The 24,712-nt window shown below is 35.0% G+C and overlaps 3 protein-coding genes across 4 annotated transcripts; 2 read left to right on the top strand and 1 right to left on the bottom strand.

The window, feature by feature from the left end:
* The first annotated feature begins 2,452 nt into the window (after positions 1 to 2,452).
* On the top strand, positions 2,453 to 4,331 carry LOC140872252 (thioredoxin F, chloroplastic-like). Its single transcript, XM_073275066.1, has 3 exons — positions 2,453 to 2,811; positions 3,933 to 4,032; positions 4,119 to 4,331. The coding sequence occupies exons 1-3, from the start codon at positions 2,519 to 2,521 to the stop codon at positions 4,251 to 4,253; spliced, it is 528 nt and encodes a 175-aa protein (XP_073131167.1). The 5' UTR covers positions 2,453 to 2,518; the 3' UTR covers positions 4,254 to 4,331.
* Positions 4,332 to 4,682: 351 nt separating this feature from the next.
* LOC140871284 (proteinaceous RNase P 1, chloroplastic/mitochondrial) lies at positions 4,683 to 8,769 on the bottom strand. The gene is made up of 6 exons (XM_073273721.1): positions 7,329 to 8,769; positions 6,839 to 6,928; positions 6,507 to 6,688; positions 5,391 to 5,511; positions 4,964 to 5,032; positions 4,683 to 4,882 (listed from the first exon to the last, which is right to left on the bottom strand). Exons 1-6 carry the CDS (start codon positions 8,484 to 8,486, stop codon positions 4,781 to 4,783), a joined length of 1,722 nt encoding a protein of 573 aa, XP_073129822.1. The 5' UTR covers positions 8,487 to 8,769; the 3' UTR covers positions 4,683 to 4,780.
* Positions 8,770 to 8,935: 166 nt separating this feature from the next.
* On the top strand, positions 8,936 to 20,676 carry LOC140871285 (aspartic proteinase 36-like). 2 transcript variants are annotated; one of them, XM_073273723.1, is made up of 12 exons: positions 8,936 to 9,032; positions 9,112 to 9,214; positions 9,655 to 9,812; positions 11,023 to 11,152; positions 11,341 to 11,588; positions 14,292 to 14,513; positions 14,665 to 14,827; positions 14,958 to 15,031; positions 15,226 to 15,316; positions 15,830 to 15,905; positions 19,473 to 19,544; positions 20,391 to 20,676. In XM_073273723.1, the coding sequence occupies exons 3-12, from the start codon at positions 9,757 to 9,759 to the stop codon at positions 20,537 to 20,539; spliced, it is 1,281 nt and encodes a 426-aa protein (XP_073129824.1). In that variant the 5' UTR covers positions 8,936 to 9,032; positions 9,112 to 9,214; positions 9,655 to 9,756; the 3' UTR covers positions 20,540 to 20,676. The 2 variants fall into 2 exon arrangements, with proteins under 2 accessions (XP_073129824.1, XP_073129823.1); XM_073273722.1 differs by lacking the exons at positions 8,936 to 9,032; positions 9,112 to 9,214 and having other exon boundaries at positions 9,238 to 9,812.
* Positions 20,677 to 24,712: the final 4,036 nt, after the last annotated feature.

The raw sequence follows: 24,712 nt of genomic DNA, 5'->3' as shown, positions 1-24,712 counted from the left end.
GTTGAGACACGTTTTGTGGAAACAATATAGCTGTTTTCAGCCCCTTTCCCTTTTCAGTGATTTTCAACATCTGATGTAATATATGATTTATTTTTGACTTATCTCTTGTAGAAAGAACACGAGCATAAATAACAAAATTCAAGGAAAACCGGTCTATATTTATATAACCACGGTATAACCTATTTCGTATGCATCTTTGACGCTATTCAACAGGTATGCTTAAATTTGTTATAGTTGCATTGATAATTTCTAAGGGATGACGTATTTGTTGCCTTTTGTCCTTATAACTTATAAACTATAGTGGAAATAGAATGAATAACAAAGTATGAGCATTATATTGAGTATGAGATCAGCTTCTCTAAAATTTAGCATGATGTCGTTTTGATATTCAGTTCTCAAAGTAGTGTCTGATATTTTGAGCAGGCAACCAGAGGATAGCCATAGACCAACAAATTGAGTGCTGATGACATGGATAAAGTTGACGTGACGTACAGGGATGTGGCTGACCACATTAGAACAAACGTTCATTTGCCATTGTTGACGGCTCTTGTCCAGATGCAGCAGTGTGTGTTCATGAACTTCTCTTATCTTACAACCGAAATTAACTTAGTGAATAATCGAGCATATATAGGTTGCTTAACAGGATAATTGTGAGCTCTATATCTTCTTCTACCTTTGTCTGACACTAGAAATATGTTGGAGATTATAAGTTTTCTATGAATAAATACTGTATATTTATTTGTAGTCGTCATGACTATTCAGTTCCCTTCTTGGAATGTGTCTAGGAGTGATTGCTTTTAGCCATTTTATGAAGAAGACGTGATGAGGCACGGCCCTAGGTATAAATCATTGTATCATTAAGTTGAAGTAGTAGTGATATTTCATTTTATCCTACATATTCTCATTCCAAATATAACTTACATTCATGTATGTATGGTAATTTGCAGGCAATGAGAGGAATATTTCAATAAGCTGTGACATATACTGAGGTCGACAAAGCTAATCAAGGATTCTTCAATGGTACGAAGGGACTGTTATGTTCTTGTTACATCCTATTGGATACTGAACTTGTTTTGTTTTCCATTTCTTTCGGATGAAGTGGTGGAGGGCGAGTATTCAATATTCCGAGTATTGCTTCAAGAAATATGTTCTAGACGACCCTCATTGATTTCTTGAATGCGTATGTATATATACAACTGGAGATTTCAGTTGTGCGTTGATTGTGTGAATGAATATATATTATGAGCCTAATAACAAGGCGTCCAACGATGGGGTTTGATATTAAATCCGACAGCTATCAAGCGTCTAGTTACCTTTTAACAGTCTCATGAGCTGTTGCCCAGAGATTCTTGATTTGTTATACCTTCAAGTTGCTGTACCGATTTGTAAGTGTGCCGAGAGTCAAGACTGTGATGAGTCTTTTGTTTTAATGATTTATATTTTATTTTGCTGCTTATTGAACGTCAAGGGTCACAAGCCCAGCATATGCTTTTGGATCTTTGTTGTGCACTACAAGGATCCAAATTCCAGAAATATTAGTTACAATTGGAATTAAATCACTCGGGTGGTTTTGAAATTGAAAAACCAAGAGTGTATTATGTCGAAATGCTCATAAAACCAGAAGCGTTATTATTAGAACAATTGTGAATGAGCGATAATGACATTTCCATGTCAGTCGTTGATCTTTCAAATTCTCTTGTCTAAATATGAGTTAGGTACAAGTTTTCATTTCATTATTCACTATCCCCCATTGCTGTTCGATTGTGTATAAAGCAGGGCCATATTTGATCATTTCATAAATAAAACACGCTTCAAATATCGTTTCATCGCTCCTCATCCTCCACTCTATACGTGACGATACTCGTTATAGCATGAGACTTTTTGAATAATTTTCTTAAAAATGTTATCTAGGACTCCAATTTTAGAGTGGGTCTCGTCATGAATATTTTTTCAGTGAGACAGGTTGACATTGTAATGAAAAATATTAATTTTGATATAAAAAATAAATTTTTTTTATTGATCGAATCAAATAAGAAATACATTTTATAAAATTAACTCGTGAGACCGTCGAATTATTTTGTTTCAATTTTATTGGTTCGTTGATCATATATTCTATAAAATTCCCAAGATAATAATAAATTAATGATAAATATATAGACTTGTATCATTTCCTCTAATTTTTGTGATCCTCCAACATCAACTTTGTGGCGGAAACAACTCCTCCTCTCATTTTCTTTCCTATTACATTTTGTTTTTTTTATTACTATCTTATTAAGATGGACAATTATGCCTGTGCCACAAATATTAGGTCGAAATCCCGAAATTCACCCAAGATATTCCCAAATACCCAAGGATACTCAAGGCTAAAATAGTAATTTCACACCGCCATCACTGATGGTGAACGATCTCCATGTATATATACAGTATACTCTCTCCAATTTCTCTTGGCCTCCGATCCATTCTCTCCGTTTACAGTCAATATTCACACCCATTCACATTTACATTTCCAAGTGTGCAAATGGCTTTGCAGTTCTACGGTGCGGCTGCGTTGAGTTCACTGGTGCAAAATCCGGTGTCCCACAAGATTATTTCGGGCCAACCCGTGGTCTGCGTCGCAGGTGATTACCGCCGGACGGTGACGAGGACGGAGAGGCGGCTGAGAGCGGGGTCACGGGTAAAGGCTAGCTTGGACGCCGCGGCCGCCGCGGTGGCGGAGGTGGGCAGAGTGACTGAGGTTGGTTTGCATACCTTCTGGCCCATCGTGGAAGCAGCTGGTACTAAGGTTGTGGTCGTCGATATGTATACTCAGTGGTGAGTTCATCGCGATTATCCCTTTTTTTTCTGCGTTTTTGTTGTTGATTTGTTTGTTGTTTCTATCTCGATGATTCTTGTGAAAACCTGTTAGCATTTGTTGATTTCATGTTGGAATCGCTAGGGTGGTTGTGAATGGATCAAGTTAGGTTCAATGAAGCAGCATTGTGATACGAAAATTGAGGGAACCCCTATGTATGCGTTTTTCCGGGCCCGAAGATGAAATTTAAAGTCTATAAACTCAGTAGTACACACAAAAAGAATGTGTTTTGCTTTGTTTGTTTTTAATTTACAAAACAAGGAATCTAAATAATTAGTTGCAACCATTTTTTATAAGGATCGACAAGTATACACGCCTGTGTTTTTTGTCTGGACGTTTTTATAATCTTGCAGTTTTGAGTAGTAAAAAATGGCCCCAATCCAGGGAACGAATTCAATAGTTTCATTTTTACTTCATTTGGTGAGGTTTCAAGATCCACAGCTTCTTATGGATGTGATCCATTAGTGATGCACTGAACTAGAGTATTTATGTCATGATTAGATGTGCATTTTCACTGTGATTGTTCACAACTTCATGGACCATGGGGTATATGCCATTGAATTCACGTGTGCTGATTCGTTACGATTCCATGGTTACGAAAGGAAGACCAAGGAACCTTTTCATTTCAGTTCAGCCATCAGGGTGAAGTTCTGTGCTGTTCTGTCATTGAATATATGTTAGCGTAGATTTTTTCTTGGTTTTGTCTATGTCCGTCTGATGGATTGTTGAACTCATCAGGATCATTAAGCGTTTGGCATTCATTAAATCGTTATTTTTTGCAGTCTTAGGATATAAACGTTCACAGTTTCATTTGTAAGTCTTGGATTTTCCACCGAACTTTAGGAGATTAGCAGTGTATACTATGAATTTGGAGGAATCTGATAGTTGTGAAAACCAGTGATACATCTCAAGAATTGAACACAAGATATTCTTGGTTGTGGGTTTGTTTTTCAAAAACCAATTACAATATTTAAGGTGCCAACATTGTCTGAAAAATATTTAATCTGATATTTAAGGCTTTAACTGCTTCAGAGTGGTACTAAAATTTGGGTATTCTTTGTATTTGGTTTCCAACATACAGGTGCGGTCCATGTAAGGTGATGGCGCCAAAGTTTCAACAATTATCTGAAAAATATGACGATGTTATCTTCTTAAAGCTCGACTGCAACCAAGATAACAAGGTGCGTGCAGTACTATCATGACTCTTGCTCTAAATCTATGTAGTAATTAAACTCAAGTTTGATATTTTATGATGATCTGTAAACAGCCTCTGGCAAAGGAATTAGGGATTAAAGTGGTTCCTACATTCAAGATATTGAAGGATAGCAAGATTGTAAAAGAAGTAACCGGAGCCAAATTCGATGATTTAGTCATCGCCATTGAGAATGCAAGAAGCAGCTAGAACTCTCTTAATTTTAATATTGTTTGTAACTTTGCTAAGTAGATGAACTGTTGAATTCATTAAAAACGATTCGAAATATTCCTGCATATAGCAATTATAGCTCTAAAAGATGGTGAATGGTGCAAAAATAATTGTGTTTGTGCAATTGTGTGTGTGTGTCTTTTTTTTTTTAAATTATGTCGTGACTCGTGAGAACTGCACCAGCTATCTTTCGGTGTGCATTGGGTAAACCTTCGAACTAACGCAATAGTCAGCAAACTACATTAGTCAGATAAATTGACTAGACAAGTTTTTTATGACAGGCTAGTTCAAGAAGTTGGCAGTGGAATCAAACTCTGACCAAACGCTCACCTAGTTTACCAACTTGAATACTTCATTGGAGGCTTGTGCAAGTGTTTTTAGGGTTAACGTGTGGATGCTAGCATGGTGTGTAAAAGATTATTTGATATTGAATGCCATTTACCTTTAAATATGTGTACAAAATACACGAGGCTTTATCCATTAAAATAAAATCAATAAGAATTCCTCTAATTTCTTTCCTTAATCCTTGATACACAAAGCCATTGTCGTGGGCTCTCAAGATCGTCTCCTGTAACAGTTGGAACATGCCAACTGCCCTGTTCTGATTCCTGCAATTAATTTGCGCACGATTCATTAGTGCTTCAGACATGAAACTAACAGGCGTAGAGATCCTTTACTAGTTAACTAACCTGGATGACAATTGAATACGGTGGTGGCATATGCAGGCTCAGCCCATTGACAGAAGGTTTTAAACGGACCTGCCATTCATCCGCACAATACAACCATTTTCAATCTCATGTGTTAATGGTAACACGTACGTAAGCATTGATCAAGAATGTCACTGCTTCGTAAACAAAAGTAAGAGGTGATTAGAAATTAAAGCTAGTTTTTTCTATAATTGATGTTAAAACAGAACCGTTGAAAATACATATGCATATAGAAGAGACAAGGAGCCTAGAATGTCATATTCCTGGCTGCTGTGTTCTGATTGACATTGGGAAGACAGGACAACCATTTAGAATGCATCATTATACACAAGTAATTAACAACCCCTGGCAACCTAGATCATTGAAGAAGTTTGAATGAATCGAATATTGAAAGAAAAGTAACAAACACCTGATGTTTTTCTTTCCATCTAGGGAAGAAGTTATTGCCTAAAAGTTCAAACAAGTGGTCTCTCATCTCATCATTTGTAACCAGCAAACACTTTGAACTTACAGCAGCATACAACCAGTACCTAGGGAAAGAAGGAAAAAAACAGATAATGAACCTGTACTGCAGAGACCTCAGTAATAGCTAAATATCTGGCATTGCAGGTAATCTCAAAGTAGAGTGGCATAAGACAAGAAAAGTAAGAACAAATAAACGAGACAGGTAAGCATTGGAAAATGAGAGAGAAATTGAGATTTGTTACATTAGGTATGCTTCTCAATGACTAAAAATAAATAAAATTTTGTGTAGCATGTGTTGTAGATACATGGCCACTAATATAATGACAAAAGGACTCTCCCTTGTTATTCCGTTTATACTTCTACCTGAATCCTTTCAGTTTTCTAGCTTATTTCTTTTGACTGCACTGAATGTGTCGCCAAACACATGATCTAGTGTGAGGATCATTTTTTATTGAAGACTGAAACAAGAAACTTTCTTCTCATTAATTATCTCCACCGAGTGAATATGCTTTCATTGACCTAATACTTATTAGCCTGTGATGTCATACGCGATAGCAGGCCTTGTACAGTGCATTCTAATGTCAGCAGATATTTCTTTATTGGTTTCACTGAATCACGTACGAAAAAAGAAACAAAACTGAATTTGGGTAAACATCTACTAGAAATCAATCGATATTGTGTGGTCATGGAACTCTCAAATTTAAACTTCAATTAACAACAATATGAGCAAGATGTGTATCTAACAACTTCCACCACTACAATGGAGTTCAAATAACCAACTTCCCTCGTAAAATTATTCATAAATATCATGCATAGAGAGCAACAACAGAATCTTGCAAGACATTGCGGTTCATCAATATCAATAACATGCAGGCATTAGACCCAAATGAGCTATATCGGCTATATGGGTCTCTCTACTAAGCATAAGTGAGCGTTATTTTCAACCTAGTTGATGGCTGGATTATTCAGATCGCTGGCAACTAGCATACAGCAACTGTAAGAAGAAAAGAAGACAAAAAATTGTGATTCAGCATTAAGAGGAACTGATTATATATAATACCAATCATCATTTGAACCAAGAGGTGTTGCATAGAGTGCTCCAGCCCTTTTCCAACTTTCCAATAACTTTTTGTTGTTAGGGTGCTGAGCAGGACCGCCAGTCACTCTACTCTGGTGTAAAATAACAAGAGGCAATTTCTTTGAAGGGTTGATTTGCCGTATTTCTTTCACAACTCTATTGATCTACGATAAAGGTCACTGTGAGTCGTTTATCCACACATGAAACACACACACACACACACACACACACAAAAACACAAGTCTCATAACTTCACACCTAATTGTGTCTATTAGAAAGGACAAGCGATGATGGGAGTCAATTTTCATACTTACCTGAGAGAAACTAAAAACATGTTGATTAGCAAGTCCCAAATTTGCACCATCAATTACAGCATCAAAAGGACCATGCTGTTGAAGCCACTCCTGTACCAGTACACAAGATTACGCTCGAAATCTTTGTTGTTAAATGCTTAGCCTAAGTTGAATATTGCACCTTTTCCAGTATAACAATGAAGTTGTCAGATTACATCATTAATAACAGCAGGTGATGCCTGAGTCATCTTATTTCAGTTTCTTATTATAAACAAAAAATGGCCTGCCATGATTATAAGACAGACACCATAACCTATAGAATTTACCATCCAAACACCGAGAGATTATCTCGTTTCTTTTCAAACTCAGTACTGTTTCAAAATGTCATCAAGCAAAGTCAGCAGTCATATCAAATCCTACAATTTTCAGATGAAGAAATGCTATATATTCCACACCCACAACACAGATTTCAGAAGGTCTTAACCATGGAAACCAAATACTAAGTCAATACCTGAAATTGCACAAAGTTTTTTCTAGCTTCCTTTTGGCAAGCCAAATCAGCCAAACACTTTGCAAAATTATCTGTCTCCCTAGGATCGATATCAATACAATCTAGCTTCTGCCCACATGACTGACAAACCCCGGTATTGGTCATCGAGGTCCTCAACAATCTCCAATTTCCTGTCCCCAACCACCCTTGACCATGCCATCCACCACCTCCCTCTACAATCCCTTTCTTCACCCTCTCTGAATCCCACTTCTCCAACCCAATTTCTGCTGCCCTCTTGGACCCAAACCAATCCTCCACCACCACAGCAGTCTCCTCTGATACTTGTCTCACTGCCGCTCTCAACCTATGCAGCATTTGATACACTTTCTCTTCCCTCTCAGCCTCAGAACTAACTTTCAACAGTGCTGAAAGCTCAGACTCTTCAGCCAAAACCATGTTATCTATCATATGAGAATCTACCTCATAGGCCTTATCAGCCATCCCCTTCTTACAAAACCCAAACAAAGCTGGCCCATAAGACCTCAACTTCGGAACAATACCATTTGCCTTCATTTTCTTAACTAAAGTGAAAGCCCGCTCAGGATCATTTTTGGCAGCTGCCAATCTTGAAGCATTCGTAAATGTTGCCTCATTCGGCAACACATTATCAGTGCCCATCCGTTCAAAAATCTCAAACCCTCTTTCCAACCTTAAAACATCCCTTCCATCCTCCCCAACACCATCACTTTTTGTCGAACATAAATAAAGCAAGACATTGTACTGATGCACATTCAGCTGAACATTGTTGATTATCGCCTCATCGTAGAGACGAAGGGCTTCTGCTAAGTCACCGCTCTTGGAACACTGATCCAGTTTCACACGCAGAATCATATCTGGGGACTCCCGAATAGCCTTTTTCCTGGATCTTCGAGTGCCCGAATCTGTCTGCTCTTGGACAAGGGCTTCAGCTGATGTGGTGGAAAAATGGGATCTTTTTCTCGCCATCAAAAAGGGATATTTTTGTTGGGTTTTGGCATTGAACGAAATAGGCATCAGGGGCCAGTAGTGGAACAGATAATTGAAGCTTCCGGGGCGGGAACAGAGTGAAACAGAGTTTTTGGAGAAAAGGGAAAGAAGAGGAGAGGCTTTAGCTGATAAAGAAGTCATGCGAAGGAGCATTCCTGGTGCAATGTGACGATATTGGAGGTGCAAGTCCTTGACCAAACGCTCCCACAATGCAAACTACGTGTTCGATGAATGTACTCTTCGTATCCACGACTTGAAAAACATTATGGAATTCCACTCACCAGTACAATCAATCTCTGAACAGAGAATGAGAACCTTGAAGCCAAAGCTAAATGAAGAGTCGCTTGTACATGCACAGCAAATATCGGCAACTGCGGCAGTTCCTGTTCAATGGATGGAGCCGAAGATGACGATATTTCAACTTTTTTTTTTTCTTTTCTAAAAAGAAATATAATACTGTAAAAAAAAAAAAGAAATATATGCAAGGCGCCGGGTTTACTAATCTCGGTTCCTTTTACTTTTCAGAATTAGTAAATATAATAATTATTTTTAAATATTAACTTAATTAAAAAATATTATGATCATAAACCCTTTTTTGGTGTATTACAGGAAACAGATTTCTGGAAAAAAAAATTGCTGTTGAAATGTAAACGATGGGAGTTCCAGTCCACGGTTCCTTTCTTTTAAGAATTAGGAAATGTAATTATTTTGTGATATTATTTACGTTTCTGGGAAAATCTTGCGGGTGAATACGAAAACGATGGGAATCCCAGTGCAGAGTCAGAGCGAGCTTAAAGAACGCGACAGAATGCATGGCAGATACATACAGCGGTAACATTCATGGCTGACGCAACAGCTTCCTTCTTTTCTGAGGGAGAAAGGTAAAAGGGCTTATTTCATAATGTGGGGGTGGAATTGTTATTGTGTTTCCTGGAATTTTAGTTTGGACCTAAAGAATCTTGAAATCACTTCTAACATTGCAATTTTTAAGCAATTTAAGCCAACTTCTTTGACCCCTTTTCCTGGTTTAATCCCTTTTTAGCCCTTTCTCACGTTTTCAGTTCACGTCTCCTGCCAACATTAATGCACCGAGTCCAGAACAAGACAATGCTGACGAATTTTTCATGTTTCCATCCCAACAAAATTTGTCTTCTTCGAATAAGAGTTGTATTCATTCACTTAAGTTGGGTTTTTTTTCAGTTTTTATTACAATTTTCTTATTTCACAATTTTTGGCGGTGGAGATGGATTGCGGGAGGAAGGTTATGATTTCAGTTTTGCCTGTGATTTTGTTGTTGGTTAATGTAATGTTTATGGTGAAGGGCAATGTGGTTTTCGAGGTCCATCACAAGTACCGTGGCCGTGGCCGGGAGAAGGCACCATTGAGCGCTCTTTGGGAGCATGACTCCCAGCGCCATGGCAGAATGCTAGCTTCCATTGAATTCCAACTATGCGGTGCTGGATCATTTCATAACGCGGCGTATGTATCTCTATTGCATGTGATTGAGTTGAATTGTGTATTACTTTTTTAAAATATGAATTCTAAGATGATAATTGGTAATGTAACTGATGTTCGATGCAGGTTTAACTAATGTACCATGTAGGGTTTAAAGTGTTTGTGGTTATCTGATTTGTTAATGTTTGTATTAGTTGGCTTAACACTTCAATCTAGTGTTGGCTATTTTTTTTCTGTATGTATTGATCATGCATAAGCATTAAGAAGCGTTTTTTTTATATTACTATTTTCAGTGGATGATGTTTGTGGAAGTTTACCATTAGTTGACACTGATATAGGAATCAGAAACAAAAGTAAGAACTAATACGATGAAATACAGATAGTGTCATAATGATAGTGTTAAGCATTAGGTGACATGGAGTTAGAAAATAGAAATACTAGTAAGAACCAATATGATTAAACACAAATGGTTTTAGCGTGTGTTGGATAGGAAACTTCTCTCATCCCTTGCCAAGGGTTTGGTCATTTGAACAACGTGTTTCATTTTCCGACATAAAAAATTTGAACATGATATTGTATTCCTTGGATGTCTTTCTGTTTTTGGGTGGATTGTGCTATGAAGGATATGTAATAAAGTGTATATGTCATTATTGCAACGGTTATATTCTTAACCAGCAAGTTTTGTTTACTATTTCTAGGCTTTTTGTTACTGCAGTCTGCAAGTATGCAATAATTTATCTCTGGTTCCTCTGGAAATCGGTTAAAGATTAGAAGCTTTATTCAGCAATAGTGAAGTATGGTTCGTTTTCATTCTTTCTAAATATTCTGTAAACCAATGACCTGGGGCTCAGGATGGAAAGCTATATGAGGTTCTGGCAAAGTAATCCATGTACAGGGAAGAACAGAACATTTTGCGGGTGGAGTTTTATACCTTGGACCAAAAGCAAACTTATAAACCACTTCTTCAGAAAGTAAACATAAACATGCAATAACAATTTTGGCAATTGGATGGATGACAAATATATAATTTTGAAGGAATAATTATTTGGCTCCAAATGGCATTGCATGAGGACATTATTTTGTTCCTGGGCTGCAATCACTATTTGATGAAAGAACACCATTTTTATGTGCATCCTTGTCAGTTTTCAGAATTTCTTGGTGTCCAAACTGTTTTTTTTCTTCAGTATAACGACTATTTTGTGTATCTCAAGTGTCATTTAACAAATTCTTGCAGGCTTTATTACACCAAAATCACAATTGGGACTCCCCCAGTTGATTATCATGTTCAGGTAGATACTGGAAGTGATATTTTGTGGGTGAATTGCCAAAACTGTGAGGGATGTCCCACAAAAAGTGACTTTAATGTATATCTCTTCCTCCTTTTCTATGTTCTATTTCGACTCCTTTAATCTTACTAAAAATTATGTTCCAGCAGTTGAATGTGGCATCTGAAGATTTCTGCTTGCTGCTAGCACCATCTATGTTAACCATCATTTTTCATATAAATATTGTAGGTCAAATGAATAACTTATTGTTTAATTTAATCCACCAGATACCCTTGAAGCAGTATGACTTGAGGGCCTCCTCCACTGGAGAGAGAGTTTTTTGTGACCAAGATTTCTGTACTGCCGAGTTTGATCGTCCGAAGTTCAATTGCGATCATGGATTGAACTGTGAATATATAGTCGCATATGGAGATGGTAGCAGAACTGAGGGATATTTCGTTAGAGATTTTTTTAAACTTGCTCAAGTGACTGGGAACCTTCAATCATCATTAATGGATGGGTACATTGCTTTCGGGTGGGTTCTGTATTCTCTCGTTTATAGTCTGTTGTCAGGTTTCTCGGTGAATTGGTTCCAGTACTTGAATTTGAGATATTATTAATACATTAACCAGTGACTTGAACCTTCTCAAGATATCATTTATGTGCAAGTCATTCACACAACTGATTACTGGTGTAGCACCTAGCACTTCATTGGCGACATGCAAGCTGAGATGACAAGTTAACATTTATGGAATCAATCCTTAATTTGTATTAAGCATACAAATGTCTATTCAATCCACATATAATTGATTGTTTTGGACGATATTGTATTTGTGTAGCTTTTGAGTTAATAATTTGGTGTAACAAGGTAATGGTGGGTACAAGTTTTGTATGAGATAGTTTAAAATTATTGCTTACAAAGCTTTGAAGTTTGAACCTTAGAAATTCATATAACATATGGGTTATGGTCGTTGTTTTAGATTCTGTTTCCAATGATTGGCTATCTCCTTTATTTGGTGCCATTGATATTAATGTTGTAGACAATAGTATTAGCATCAAATAGTGCTATTGAAGACGTGAACATGAAGTCTCAAATAATATGTATCGTCTTTATTTGGGGCCATTGGTATTAGTGCTGTAGGCAATAGTATTAACATCGAATAGTTTATCTGATGCTATAAAACATCTTATTTTTTCTTGTTATTTTACTGAAGATGTGAACATGAAAAATCAGTAAACCACAAACATGATGATGACCAAGTATCTCAAGTGGATTATGTTTGAAGCAAAATGTAAAATACTTCGCCCGTTGATATTATTTAAATCATTACTTCCATTGCTCCATCCCTTTTGTCGTTCATCTATTAACACAGAGAGTTGAAAAAAGAAAGACCTAATGGAGCACAAAAAATGTCATAGGTAGACGAGTCACGTGCATGCGATTACCTTGTGCTCACATGCTTAAACTAGACGAGTCACAAAAACAATAGACAATTGGAAACATTATAAAGTAATTCAATTCCAGACACCTCCGTCACCCCCGTTGGGTGCTCCCCCACCAGTTAGGTAGATGGGTGGGGTTGTGTTTGTTTAAGCAAACCTTATGTTAAGTATTCCCTTCGGTGACATATTATATATGATTGCGTGATAGATTTACTGAGTGTTTCAATTGATGCCAACACTGCATTATTTGAAGTTATGCATGAGCTTTCATGACTTGTTAAATTGTTATCGATATTCATTTTTCTGGACATTCATTGCAATATCATAGGATCCATGGTTTATTTTTATTTATGTGCAAGAAGGGAACAAATTTGTTAAGATTAGGCTTTGTATGTGACCATTCTTATGCAATATCACATGCACACTCGTGCTCACACTTGAAAAAAAGTTGCATGAGACATATACTTAACATAGTTAAACCACCAGTATGAACACGAGAGCAATGCTCATGCTCATAAATCCATGCTCTTTTAAGGCATCGAGATCATATATTATGATTGTTCCACGTATATTCTCACGACCGTCGTTGTAAATGGCGGTAGACGGTGGCGGGGCGGTCAGTGACCACCTACCACCTTGGCCGCCTTGGCGGTTGAATTTTTTATACTGTTTTTATATCTAATTATATATAATAATGCAATATATGCATAAATTAAATTATGTTTATGCATAGATAATCTTCATACAATTTAGTCAAGGTACAAATAAAGATTCATCACCATATTAATACTAAAAATGTAACATACTAATGTGATAATAGTTCTAATCTAGTGGGTTGGCCGACGGGTTTGAGGCAGAAGAATGTAGGGCTTGTGGCACTTGTGAATGATTGGGTTGGCTATTATGTTCTGAAGAGAGATGGTGCATAATGTAATACTAAAGTAGGATTTTTAAATTTTATTGATTTTTTGACCACCTAAACCTACCTCGCCCGCCCCATCTCAACTTCGACCGCCTACATAACCGCCTTGGGAAAAGGCGGTGCGGTCGATGGCCGCCTCCCGCCTAGGCGGCTGCCTCGACCGTTATTTAGAACACTGCTCACGACCGATGCTAATAGAATTCCTATCTTTTCCACATGAAAGACTGGAATTCTATGTTAAATTACTTGTAATTTAATTTGGATAGAAGCCGACATTCTTCTTTTGGTATGAACAGGCTTTTGCGCATATTTAATGTTTCATCGTTGCCTTTCATTTATGTTTACCTTTTATGCAATGTTGCTAAAGTGGATTTATTTTGCCAACTTCTTAGGATTATCTGAGATATGAATTGAGTGGCTGAGATTATTCGGTAATTTAACCTGTTTGTTGTTAATCTTTATTGTTTGTGATATGTGCTTATTTTCAAAATGAATCTTTCCTGAGATTGTGCATAGAGGGAAGGATTTGGATTTGTAGGACGTTTTCCCGTAAGGTTGTGTTTGGATGGAATGGTTTGAATTTGTGGGAGGATTTCAAATCAAAAAAGATTTGAATCCATGGATTTCAAATAACTAAGTTAGATAGTGGGTTTGAAATTAAAGCAAAAATGTACTTAAACAACACAAGAAATTTCAAATCCTTCATCCTAATTTAAAGCCAAATGGATACGAATGTGGATTTGAAATCAAATCCACTTAAATCCTACAACTCAAAGCCAACCTAAGTGTCTTCTTATAATTTTACCATGCCAGTTCGCACAAACCCATCTGCTGTGCATTCTATGCATCTCACTTGTTCATGATTTTCTACAGTTGCTCAGGTAAACAATCTGGAGGATTTGCTTCGTCTTCTGTGGCACTTGATGGAATAATTGGGTTTGGACAAGCAAACACATCCATCCTTTCACAGCTTGCTTCTTCTGGGAAGGTGAAAAGGATATTTTCACATTGCTTGAGCCACAAGGGAGGTGGCATATTTGCCATTGGAGAAGTGGTGCAACCAAAAGTGAATAGAACAAAACTTGTGCCAAATCAGTACGTGACATTATTACTTATTTGTATGTTTCCTTTTTCAATGACTAAATCGGGACACGAATGGTTTGTATGCCCTGTTGAATTTTGCACATTAGCATTTCGTTAATATTAAATCCACACTTATCTGATTACATTTTTATTGCTACCATAGGATGCATTATAATGTTGTTCTGAAGGGTGTTGAGGTGGGTGGTCAATTGCTTAATCTTCACTCTGATTTACTTGCTCTGGGACTTGGTAGAAGAGCTATAATTGACAGTGGCACAACTTTGGCCTATCTTCCGTCTGAGATATATCAATGGCTTCTAGACAAGGTACATCTAAATTTAACTCTAAAGAGTGTTATTTTCTTGATCAATCTATCTATATAGGATTGATCCTTTGCATCTGTTTCTATTAACTTCTCTCTTGCTCTCCTCTCTTTGTCCATCTCTTCATCTTTAGGTTATAGCTCATCGGCCAGATCTGAAAACTTATGTAGTTCAACAACGCTTCACATGCTTTCGGTACAGTGGAAAGTAAGTCTACTATGCCAGAGTTCTTCCATGCAATCTCTCTTTGTATGTGTTTGAATGAAATATACGTTAGTGTGACACCAGCAGACACAAGACGAGTGCTGTAGATCTGAGAGATGCTTTTTCTGGTTGTCATTACGTTGCTTATTTTTTTTTTTGAACTTTTAAATTTAATGTTTTTTTTCTTGTTTTTGCAGTATTGATGATGGATTTCCTATCATTGGTTTTCATTTTGAGGACTCGATGTCTTTACCAGTGTATCCCCGCAATTATTTGTTACAAGTTCATGTAAGTACTAAGTAGTCTGTATTAATTTGGTAATATTTTAGTGGTTGGCTAAGTTGCATTTCCAAAATTTCTTGCAATGTAATGCGGCAAACATTGATGATTTCTTGATATTGATCTTGTGGAAGCATGATGCTATTTATTTTGTGTATTAGTGTATGATTACTGCAATGTATATGACAAAGGAGATGGGACGTAATTTAACCTTCTATTCATTGCACAAAAACTCAAATTTATCAAGGATTATTTACAGATTTGCATCTGTGCATAGAGTTGGAACCCGTTAGCAAATGTAGCTTTGCTGTTTTGCACAAACTAATGAGATGGAGGACAGAGACTAAGCTGACTGTTGTAATGAAAAATTAATAATGATCTAAAATTCACTTGATTCATATGGAAAATATTCTCCTGTGCTATAATAGTGGCTGATCTTCTTTTAACAAACCTCAATTGCCTTGTAATACTTGCAGCATGGAAATTATTCGAATTATTATCATGGGAAATTTGAATTTCCAGGATAAAGAATATTGTGTAGGCTGGCAAAACAGTAAAACACATACAAAGAGTGGAATGGAAATAACTCTATTAGGAGGTATATTCTAGTACTTTTTTCTATACAACGTTTATGGATTCATGCAAATATGTTTTGCTCTGTTATTTTCGGCAAAACTTAATCAGTGTGGCATAAATTATATTGCGCTCTTGTTTTGCGGCTATCTTTGGTATGTAATTAGTCAAATAACTCATGATTTTGAATGTATGCACCAATGAATCCTTTGCATTAGTTAAATTGTGTTCATCTATGCTATCTAGGTTATAAAAATATGGGAGAATCTATTTTTCCTTTTGACAAAGAGATTCAGTCTTTAGATTAACCGATCAGCATGGATCTCTGTGCGAACAGGAAGGTATTCCAACTACAAAATAATAGGAGAAAAACAAAACAATTAAGACCCTTCCAGCTGATTTTCCTGACAGCCAACACCATTATACCTTGCCGAAGTGTCCACACTGGACAACAAGGTACCAGTTTCGTGGTGCAAAACAAGTAGTCCTCTTCTATTTTGTTCCAATCCTTTGGCTCTAATTAATGGGTGCATGCATGAATCTCTGCCTCTGCATGAATCAAGCCAGCTTGTCATAGAATTGGTTGCTTTAAAATAGAAAGGGACAGTTTATGAATTTTTCAAGCTCTTTGGCTCATATGACTCCACCGTATTTAGATTCTATTCGTCATATTGTCTACAGCAAGGATAACACATGCACACATTTACTCTAGTGCCTATAGAATTTACAGAACACGATAAAATGGGAGAGAAAATTATCATCTCCTTTTTTGTATATCTTTAAACTTAACAATTGATAGACTTTAAATAGACGAAGACCACCAGAATAATATCCCACCAATTCACATGAATAAAATATCTCACAGATTTGGTGGGATATAATCTTACAGATTTGATGGGATATTATTTTGGTGGTCTTTGTCTATTTAGAGTGTATCAATTGTTAAGTTTAAAGATATACAAAAAAAGAGATGATAATTTTTTCTCCCATTTTATCGTGTTCTATAAATTCTATATGGTATCAGAGCTCAGACCCACCGTTATGTGTTAGACTGCTCATAGTTGGGTCACACGTTCTTGTAACTTCACATTCCAAATGTTCATTCTTGGACATGAAGGGGTCGTGTTAGTTGTTCCACTTCGGCTGAATTGAGTTTCTGAGAGTTCTATATATGGACTTGGACAACCCTCTCCTCTTGAGCTAGCTTGTGAAGTCCATAATCTTTAACAGTGCCAAAACAATAAAAAGTGATAATACACTATCAAGTTAGCTGAAGTTGAGAAGTATGGATAACCTTGTATAACAAAGATTTGTATCGTTGAGATTTGAAATAGGATGCCTCTAAACTTGTGGCAATACCTCCTCTTTGAAGAATGAAAAGCTTTGCAAGAAATTCATCAAAGATACGTAGTAAAAGCATCACTCAAACGACCGCTATGATATCAAATGAGACCATTAATTATTACGGCCCGGGTTTCCATAGAGCACATCGTTCATATTCATCTTAATCTATCTACTAAAAAGTTTTTTCCGGCCATTAATTATTGCGGATCCCGGGCACATATAATTCATATTCATCTTAATATATCTACCAAATGGTTTTTTTCCCCGCAAAACTAGAATCGTAGGACAATCCCATCATCCGGTAGGCAAAGCTTGAACAATGATAAAATTGATGGTGCCACTTTTGAAGTTGTCATCTGAACACGAGAGCAACCCTACAAATTGATGTGATTCTTTATTTGCATTCATTAATATCTGGAAAGTCACAGAAGCCACTGAATGAAGAAGGAACCAGGTGATGGATGAGCCATATTGGTATTGACCGAGGATGATCACCATTTCATGAGAATGCATATAAAGTAATTAGTGTCCAAAAGGCTTAATTGTGATCCTACCAAAATGATCCAAGAACCGGTTGGAAACATCTCACTTGTGATTTAAATTTAATGTCAGTGGAACATTGAATAAAGTGGAAACAAAGTTCAAGTGACTGTATTTTTTAGCATTTGAAAGATTCCATTTTCATAATATATTGAGGTCAGGGTGAAAACATCTGTTGTTGACATTAATTTTAGTAAATATTGACAAGTTGGTTACTCTAACACATTTTTCTTATGAATAATAATGCATGCATGATTTCTTGTAACCATGTTTAGGATTACCTTTTGCATAATCGGACTGAAGAAAATAATAAATAAAAAAAAATTCCAAAAAATCTAAGTTTCTAAATAAAACTATTATTCTATGCATGATGTTTACCATTTTGATACGTGTGTAAACATTGAACAAAATAATCATTTTCTTTGATAATTATGAATGAAAATTTTGTATGACATACATGCTTTCTTATCCTTGCACGTAGGAAAAGGTATATACAATAATGGGGTCATAATTTTGTGAAATGAAATCGATAATGGGGTCATAATTTTCCGACACTCCCTGTCGAGTTGAAGCATCATTTGTTTCAATTTTACGCAAAAAAACTCAATTTATTATTTTGGTCTTAATTCAAGTGTTTCATCAAAAAAATGCACAAGTCATTTAGCGTTCTGCATCCTAGACATAGGATGGCAATAGGTTTGGGTAAGACCTGAACTTGAGTGCTTGACCTGACCTACTTGGGTGGGGTTTGAGTTAGTTAAATAGGTATTGGGGCAGACAACAAGTATTGATTTTCAACCTAATGAGTTTGGGTTGGATAACAGGTTTTATAGGACCCAGCCCTTTTGTCATATATATTCAGTTACATCATTTGATAAATATATTAAATGTAGGTAAAGAGACTACACAAGCTATTACTTTTATCATAATTCACAATATATTAAGTTATTTCATTTAAAATTTTGTATAGTTCTTTCCCTTTATTAGTATGTAATTTTTGAAGCGTGAGTGATTTATGAACTTGTACCACCATAATTGATAAGGAATAATAATTCTATAAAAATTATCTTCATGAGACGAGTTATTGGCTAGTTAATTTGACTCTGGGTCAGTTGGGTATGGGTCCTTCATAATCTCAATAGTTTGGGTATCAGGTTCTAGCAAACTTGACCCAAACCCAATCCAGAACCTTACTGAATTGATACCATATGGTAAAATATCAAACTTATGAACAGTCATCAATTATATTTATGAATGAAATTGCACCAGTTTTGTAGCGCTTTTTTTTTTAATATAGAAAGAGATATCCATGATTAAGGAAACTTATCTACGAGATTTGTCATCCATAAGTTCGAGTTTACAATTGAAGACAGGATGAAGATGATCTCTGATTAATTTAGTGCCATGAAATTGAGAATGATATCATAATTTTCCAACAATTAGTTCATAAATGTGCTGAATTAATTTGTTCTCTTTGTTGATCTTCCTATATTTATGGGTTCTATGCTATGAGCAAACCTTTTTTAGTTTCATGTTTTTCTTGTATAGCATATCTTTACTTTAACTCAAAATATGAATTGACAAATGACTCGTCTCCTGAAAGGAAATACATATTAATTGATGACTTACGTCAAAGATGGCCATGAATCAATTGATGACTTGCTCAATAGGTGCATATGAATTTATTTTTCTGCTCTTCTGTTTGCAGATATTGTATTGTCAGACAAGCTCATTTTGTATGACCTTGAAAATCAGAACATGGGATGGACTGAGTATGACTGTGAGTATAATTGAATATTGGATTTACTCTGCACTTATCTTTTAGATTGACCATATCTTTCCTATTAAATATTTAGAAATATTTTTGGTGGGGAATCGATGTTAGATAACATTCGATCTTGAGATATGAGATTTACTTGGAGCTTTTTTTGTTACCTGTGCATATACTGTGCATATATTGTGCTTATAATTTTGCCTGATTGTTTTGGTGAGTGCTTTACTTTCATACAACTTCTCAAATCAATTAATATCTTTCTTTCCTTCAAGAACCGAAAAACATTACATTTTTGTTGAGTTTCTCTAGCATCTATCAACTTCTGTTTGTTGGGTTTTTGCTTTTACTGAAGGTGAGTTAAGCATTTGTCCATGAGTGATATCAGACTATTTTAGTTAGTGTTGCGGACTTTGCCTGATGAGGTTCGTTTCAACTTAAAAGCTGTGAATCTTCTCTGGTCTCAGAATTTGGGTTTCTGTTATCTTCGTCAGCTATTTCTGTATGAAATGAATAATAATTTCTTTTGGATCCTTGTTTAAACTTTTATAAGTTCACTTAAATTTCTTTTGGGTGACTTCTGATGTTTCATCAAAATTTCTGTGGTTGGAATCATTAGTATGTCATGAGTATCCTGAAACTTCACCGAATTATGCAAAAATAGGAGATACGCTTGTCAATCATTCAATTCTTTTTGTATTCAATTATGGAGATAAATATGTCAGTATGTATAATGTTATAACCAAGTCTGTGAGTCAGGAAGTTTGAGATTGTTTTGTTGTATTGACCTCTTTGCTTGATTAAGTTTCCATGAAAACACAGCATACACTAAACCTCTTTCGCCGGTCGCTGCAGGCTCTTCAAGCATCCAAGTAAGAGATGAAGTGAGTGGAAATGCTTATTCTGTGGGCGCCCATTCTACATCGTCTGCTTTCTGTACGTCTGCTGTGAGTGTAGTATCATTCCTTTTGTTGATAGTCGCTCACTTCAGTCTGATAGGATGAAGTGTAGGAACAGCTCGATCAGCATGTGTTAGAGATGTAAATAGATGTTTGAGCTGAAAAACTTGATGTTGAATCTTGGAAATAAGAAAAGTGGAATTATGGAACTCCTATGAGTCTTTAAAATGCAACATATATAATCCTTGCTCCCATTCCCTTCCCTTTTAAATAGATTTAGAGGCAAATTTTAGCAAGCTGGTAATCAATACTCATGATTGTAGATTTAAGATATGAAACTAGCACATGTGCTTTGTTTAATTTATATTATGGTACCTATTGGGCATTAAAGGTAAAGAAATTGCTAATTAGATTATACATAGATGAAAATATTCGATGTTAAAACTTAAAATTATTAAAAGCAAAGCATGCGGGATGTTTCGCACAGCCAACGTACAAACATTGCACCTGTAAATTGTAATGCACATATTTTGCACATGTAATGCACACTGACACTGCGCATGTAATGCACTTAAATTGCGCATGTAATACACGTAGAATTAATTGGATATGATATATTAAAAAGAAAATTGCTGTTAAAATTATAATGTTCAAAGCATACGAGATGTTTCGTACGTGTAATGCACAGATGTTGCACGTTTCGCACATGCGAGATGCACATATTTAAATGCCAATTAGATATGACATAAATTCAAATATTTGAAGTTAAAATTATAGCATGCCAAGTGCAATATTTTGCTATCGTTTGGTAGCCTATATTATTAATCTATGTATAACTTATCTTATTTAATCTTGCGTTTTTTTGTCATATTATTTATTCATCTACTAATTATTTATTTTATATCAATCAAATCATTAATTATTTATCTTACATCAATCAAATCATTGAATTTAAATTACTATATTATCTCTTATAAATAATATTATTCATATTTAATTTATCGTTAAAAAGACAAAATGGTAATTTATCATGTTTATATAAAATTTAATCAATCAAATTAAATAAACTATAATCTATCAATCAAATCAAATACTATATTAATTATCATTTTTTATTTATTATTTATTACATTATATTACTTATCTATGTATTATTTATCTCATCATACCTACTAAACGGTACCTATACATACATGTTCCGTGTTTTGCAAATGTGTATATATGAAATGTTTTTTTCAAAACTTTTTCTGCATGTGTTTTTGCACATGCAATGTTTAAATGTTATAAATTAAAATGTTTGGAGTTGAAAGAATAATTTCAATCTGTTGAAAATATATATAAATATATATTATTATTTATTGTTGAATGTTGAAGGTTGAAAGTTGAAAATTGAGTTGTAAAATATTGAAAATTAGTGTGTGATGATGTAATTAATGATGTATTAATTTTTGACTAATCTCCAATTGAGATCTATAAATAGGTCTCTCCATTTGTGTAGAAAAACACAATTGTGAAGAGAGAAAAATTTTATAAAGTGTAGAATTTGATAAATTTTGAGTTTTTGAGTTTTTACTTTTTACCGTAAATTTTTACTTTTTCACAACACGTTATCAGCACGATCGCTCGAAGGTTCTCTATATTTTCCGATGCTCCAAAATACAAGAAGAAGTCAAAAATATTCAACAAGTAAGAATTTTTATTTTACTGTTTATATATTTTTATTGTGTATATATTAATATATAATATCATGTTATGAAAAAATAAGTTTTTTTCAAAACTTGTTATAAATCCTGGGAGGATGTTAAGACGACATCCCACACTCCCGGTAAGGGATACGACAAGTATAAAAGCCTCTAAGGTTTTTAAACAATAACGTGATATATATTTATTATGTATATATATATTAACTATATTAATATATAATTTCATGTTATTATATAAAAGGTTGTCTATGACACTGACCTTATAATAACGTGATATGATATATATTATTGTGTATTTATATACTAACCATATTTGTATAATCTCATGTTATTATATAAAAGGTTGTCTATGACACTGACCTTATAATAACGTGATATGATATATATTATTGTGTATTTATATACTAACCATATTTGTATAATCTCATGTTATTATATAAAAGGTTGTCTACGACACCGATCTTATAATAATGTGATATGATATACTATACCTGACTTTATACTAACTATATTGGTATAATTTCACAACATTATATAAGAGGCTGTCTACGACACTGACCTTATAATAATGTGATATGATATACATAATTATTTAATTATGATTATCATTATATGCATTACATGATTATCACGAATTTTTATTCAACACATACTCAATTTTTTCTTTACCCCCAACGGTCACAAACGGTAACAAAACGGCTAGTTTTTGCCCTATAAATATGTTCACTCAAACTCATTTTCAATCACACCAAATTCATTCTTTCTCTCAAAATATTTTATCCTCGGTTTTTTCGAAGATGGAGATGATGACATTTATAAGGATATTTTTCATAACGACTATGATCATCATGCTCACGAGTCTTTTACTCACCAGCGATTTTCCAACACATATTTTTTCTCTATTTGTATACGCACTTGTAATTTACGTTCTTCCATTATTTTGTATTGTCATATTTATGGAAATTAACTAATAAAATGCATTGTTATTTTCTAGTACCACCATGTCGAACTTGGCGAAACTCGAATTCATTGCACTTGATATAACCGGAAAGAATTATATGCCATGGACCCTCGATGTAGAAATGCATCTCGAGTCATTGGGTCTTAACGAAACTATCAAAGAAAATAACATATCATCCTCACAAGATAAAGCAAAAGCGATGATATTTTTACATATCTTGATGAGGGGTTGAAATGTGAATATTTGACCGAAAAAGACCCAATGATTTTGTGGAAAGGGTTAAAAGAACGTTTTGAGCATATACGGGAAGTTATACTTCCGACCGCACGAGATGAATGGAATACTTTAAGATTCCAAGATTTTAAAAAGGTGAGTGATTATAATTCTGCGATGTATCGAATTGTCTCACAGCTGAAATTTTGTGGGCATAATATTACTGAGATGGAAATGCTTGAAAAGACATTTTCCACATTCCACGCATCAAATATAACTCTACAACAGCAATATAGAGTGCGTGGATTTTCAAGATACTCAGAACTCATCGCATGTTTACTCGTGGCGGAAAAGAATAATGAATTGCTCATGAGAAATCATCAGTCCAGACCTACTGGTTCAACGGCATTTCCTGAAGCAAATGTCGTAAGTAAAAATGAAAACCAAAATCAAAGATATAGACAAGATTTTGGTCGAGGTCGTGGACGAGGACGTGGGCGTGGACGTGGGCGTAGAAATGATCGCGGTCGTGGTCGAGGCCGTGGATTTGAAAATAAAAGAGATAGTTATTTCAATAACTCATCTCAAAGGAACGTCACGAACCACCCACAAAAGAGGCAGCATGATAATACGGGTGAAAATAAAAATCATCCAAAAAGAACTGAGAGTGTTTGTTATAGATGTGGCACTCCAGGACATTGGTCAAGAACTTGTCGAGCCCCTGAGCATCTGTGTAAGCTCTATAAAGATTCAATAAAGGGGAAAGAAAAAGAGACCAATTTTACTGAAAATATTGACCATGCAAGTGGTTCAATGAATTTAGATGCTGCCTACTTTTTGAATGATTTCGAAGATATTGATTAAATGTACTGGTGGGAAAAGAATGTAACAATGTAATTTTTATATTGTAAAACATATTATATTTTGCATGTATTGTTTTATTCTGCAATTAAATTATAACATATTATAATTTGCATGTATCTTTCTTAATTGATTTTATTGCATATTGTTTTTGAAGATCATTATGGAAAATGCTATGATCAAAGATGGAAATAATGCACTGGAAGTTTGCATACCAGATAGTGGTACAACGCACACTATCCTCAGAAATGAAAAATATTTCTTGGAATTAAAACCAACAAAAACAATGGTGAATACAATATCAGGTCCTGTAGACTTGATTGAAGGATGTGGCAAAGCACAATTTTTGTTACCTAATGGTACAAAATTTTTTATAAATAGTGCTTTATATTCACCACGATCACAAAGAAATTTGTTGAGTTTTAATGATATATATTCTCATGGTTATGATACGGAAACAATAACCGAAGGAAATGAGAAATATATGTGTCTTACTACATATAAATCAGGAAAGAAATATGTAGTTGAGAAATTATCAAT

This window comes from Henckelia pumila, unplaced genomic scaffold (genome assembly GCF_033568475.1).
Source record: "Henckelia pumila isolate YLH828 unplaced genomic scaffold, ASM3356847v2 CTG_461:::fragment_3, whole genome shotgun sequence".
In the NCBI taxonomy this organism is placed as follows: Eukaryota; Viridiplantae; Streptophyta; class Magnoliopsida; order Lamiales; family Gesneriaceae; genus Henckelia; species Henckelia pumila.
Note: the sequence above shows the minus strand (reverse complement) of the source record. Positions and strands in the feature narration are given on the sequence as shown.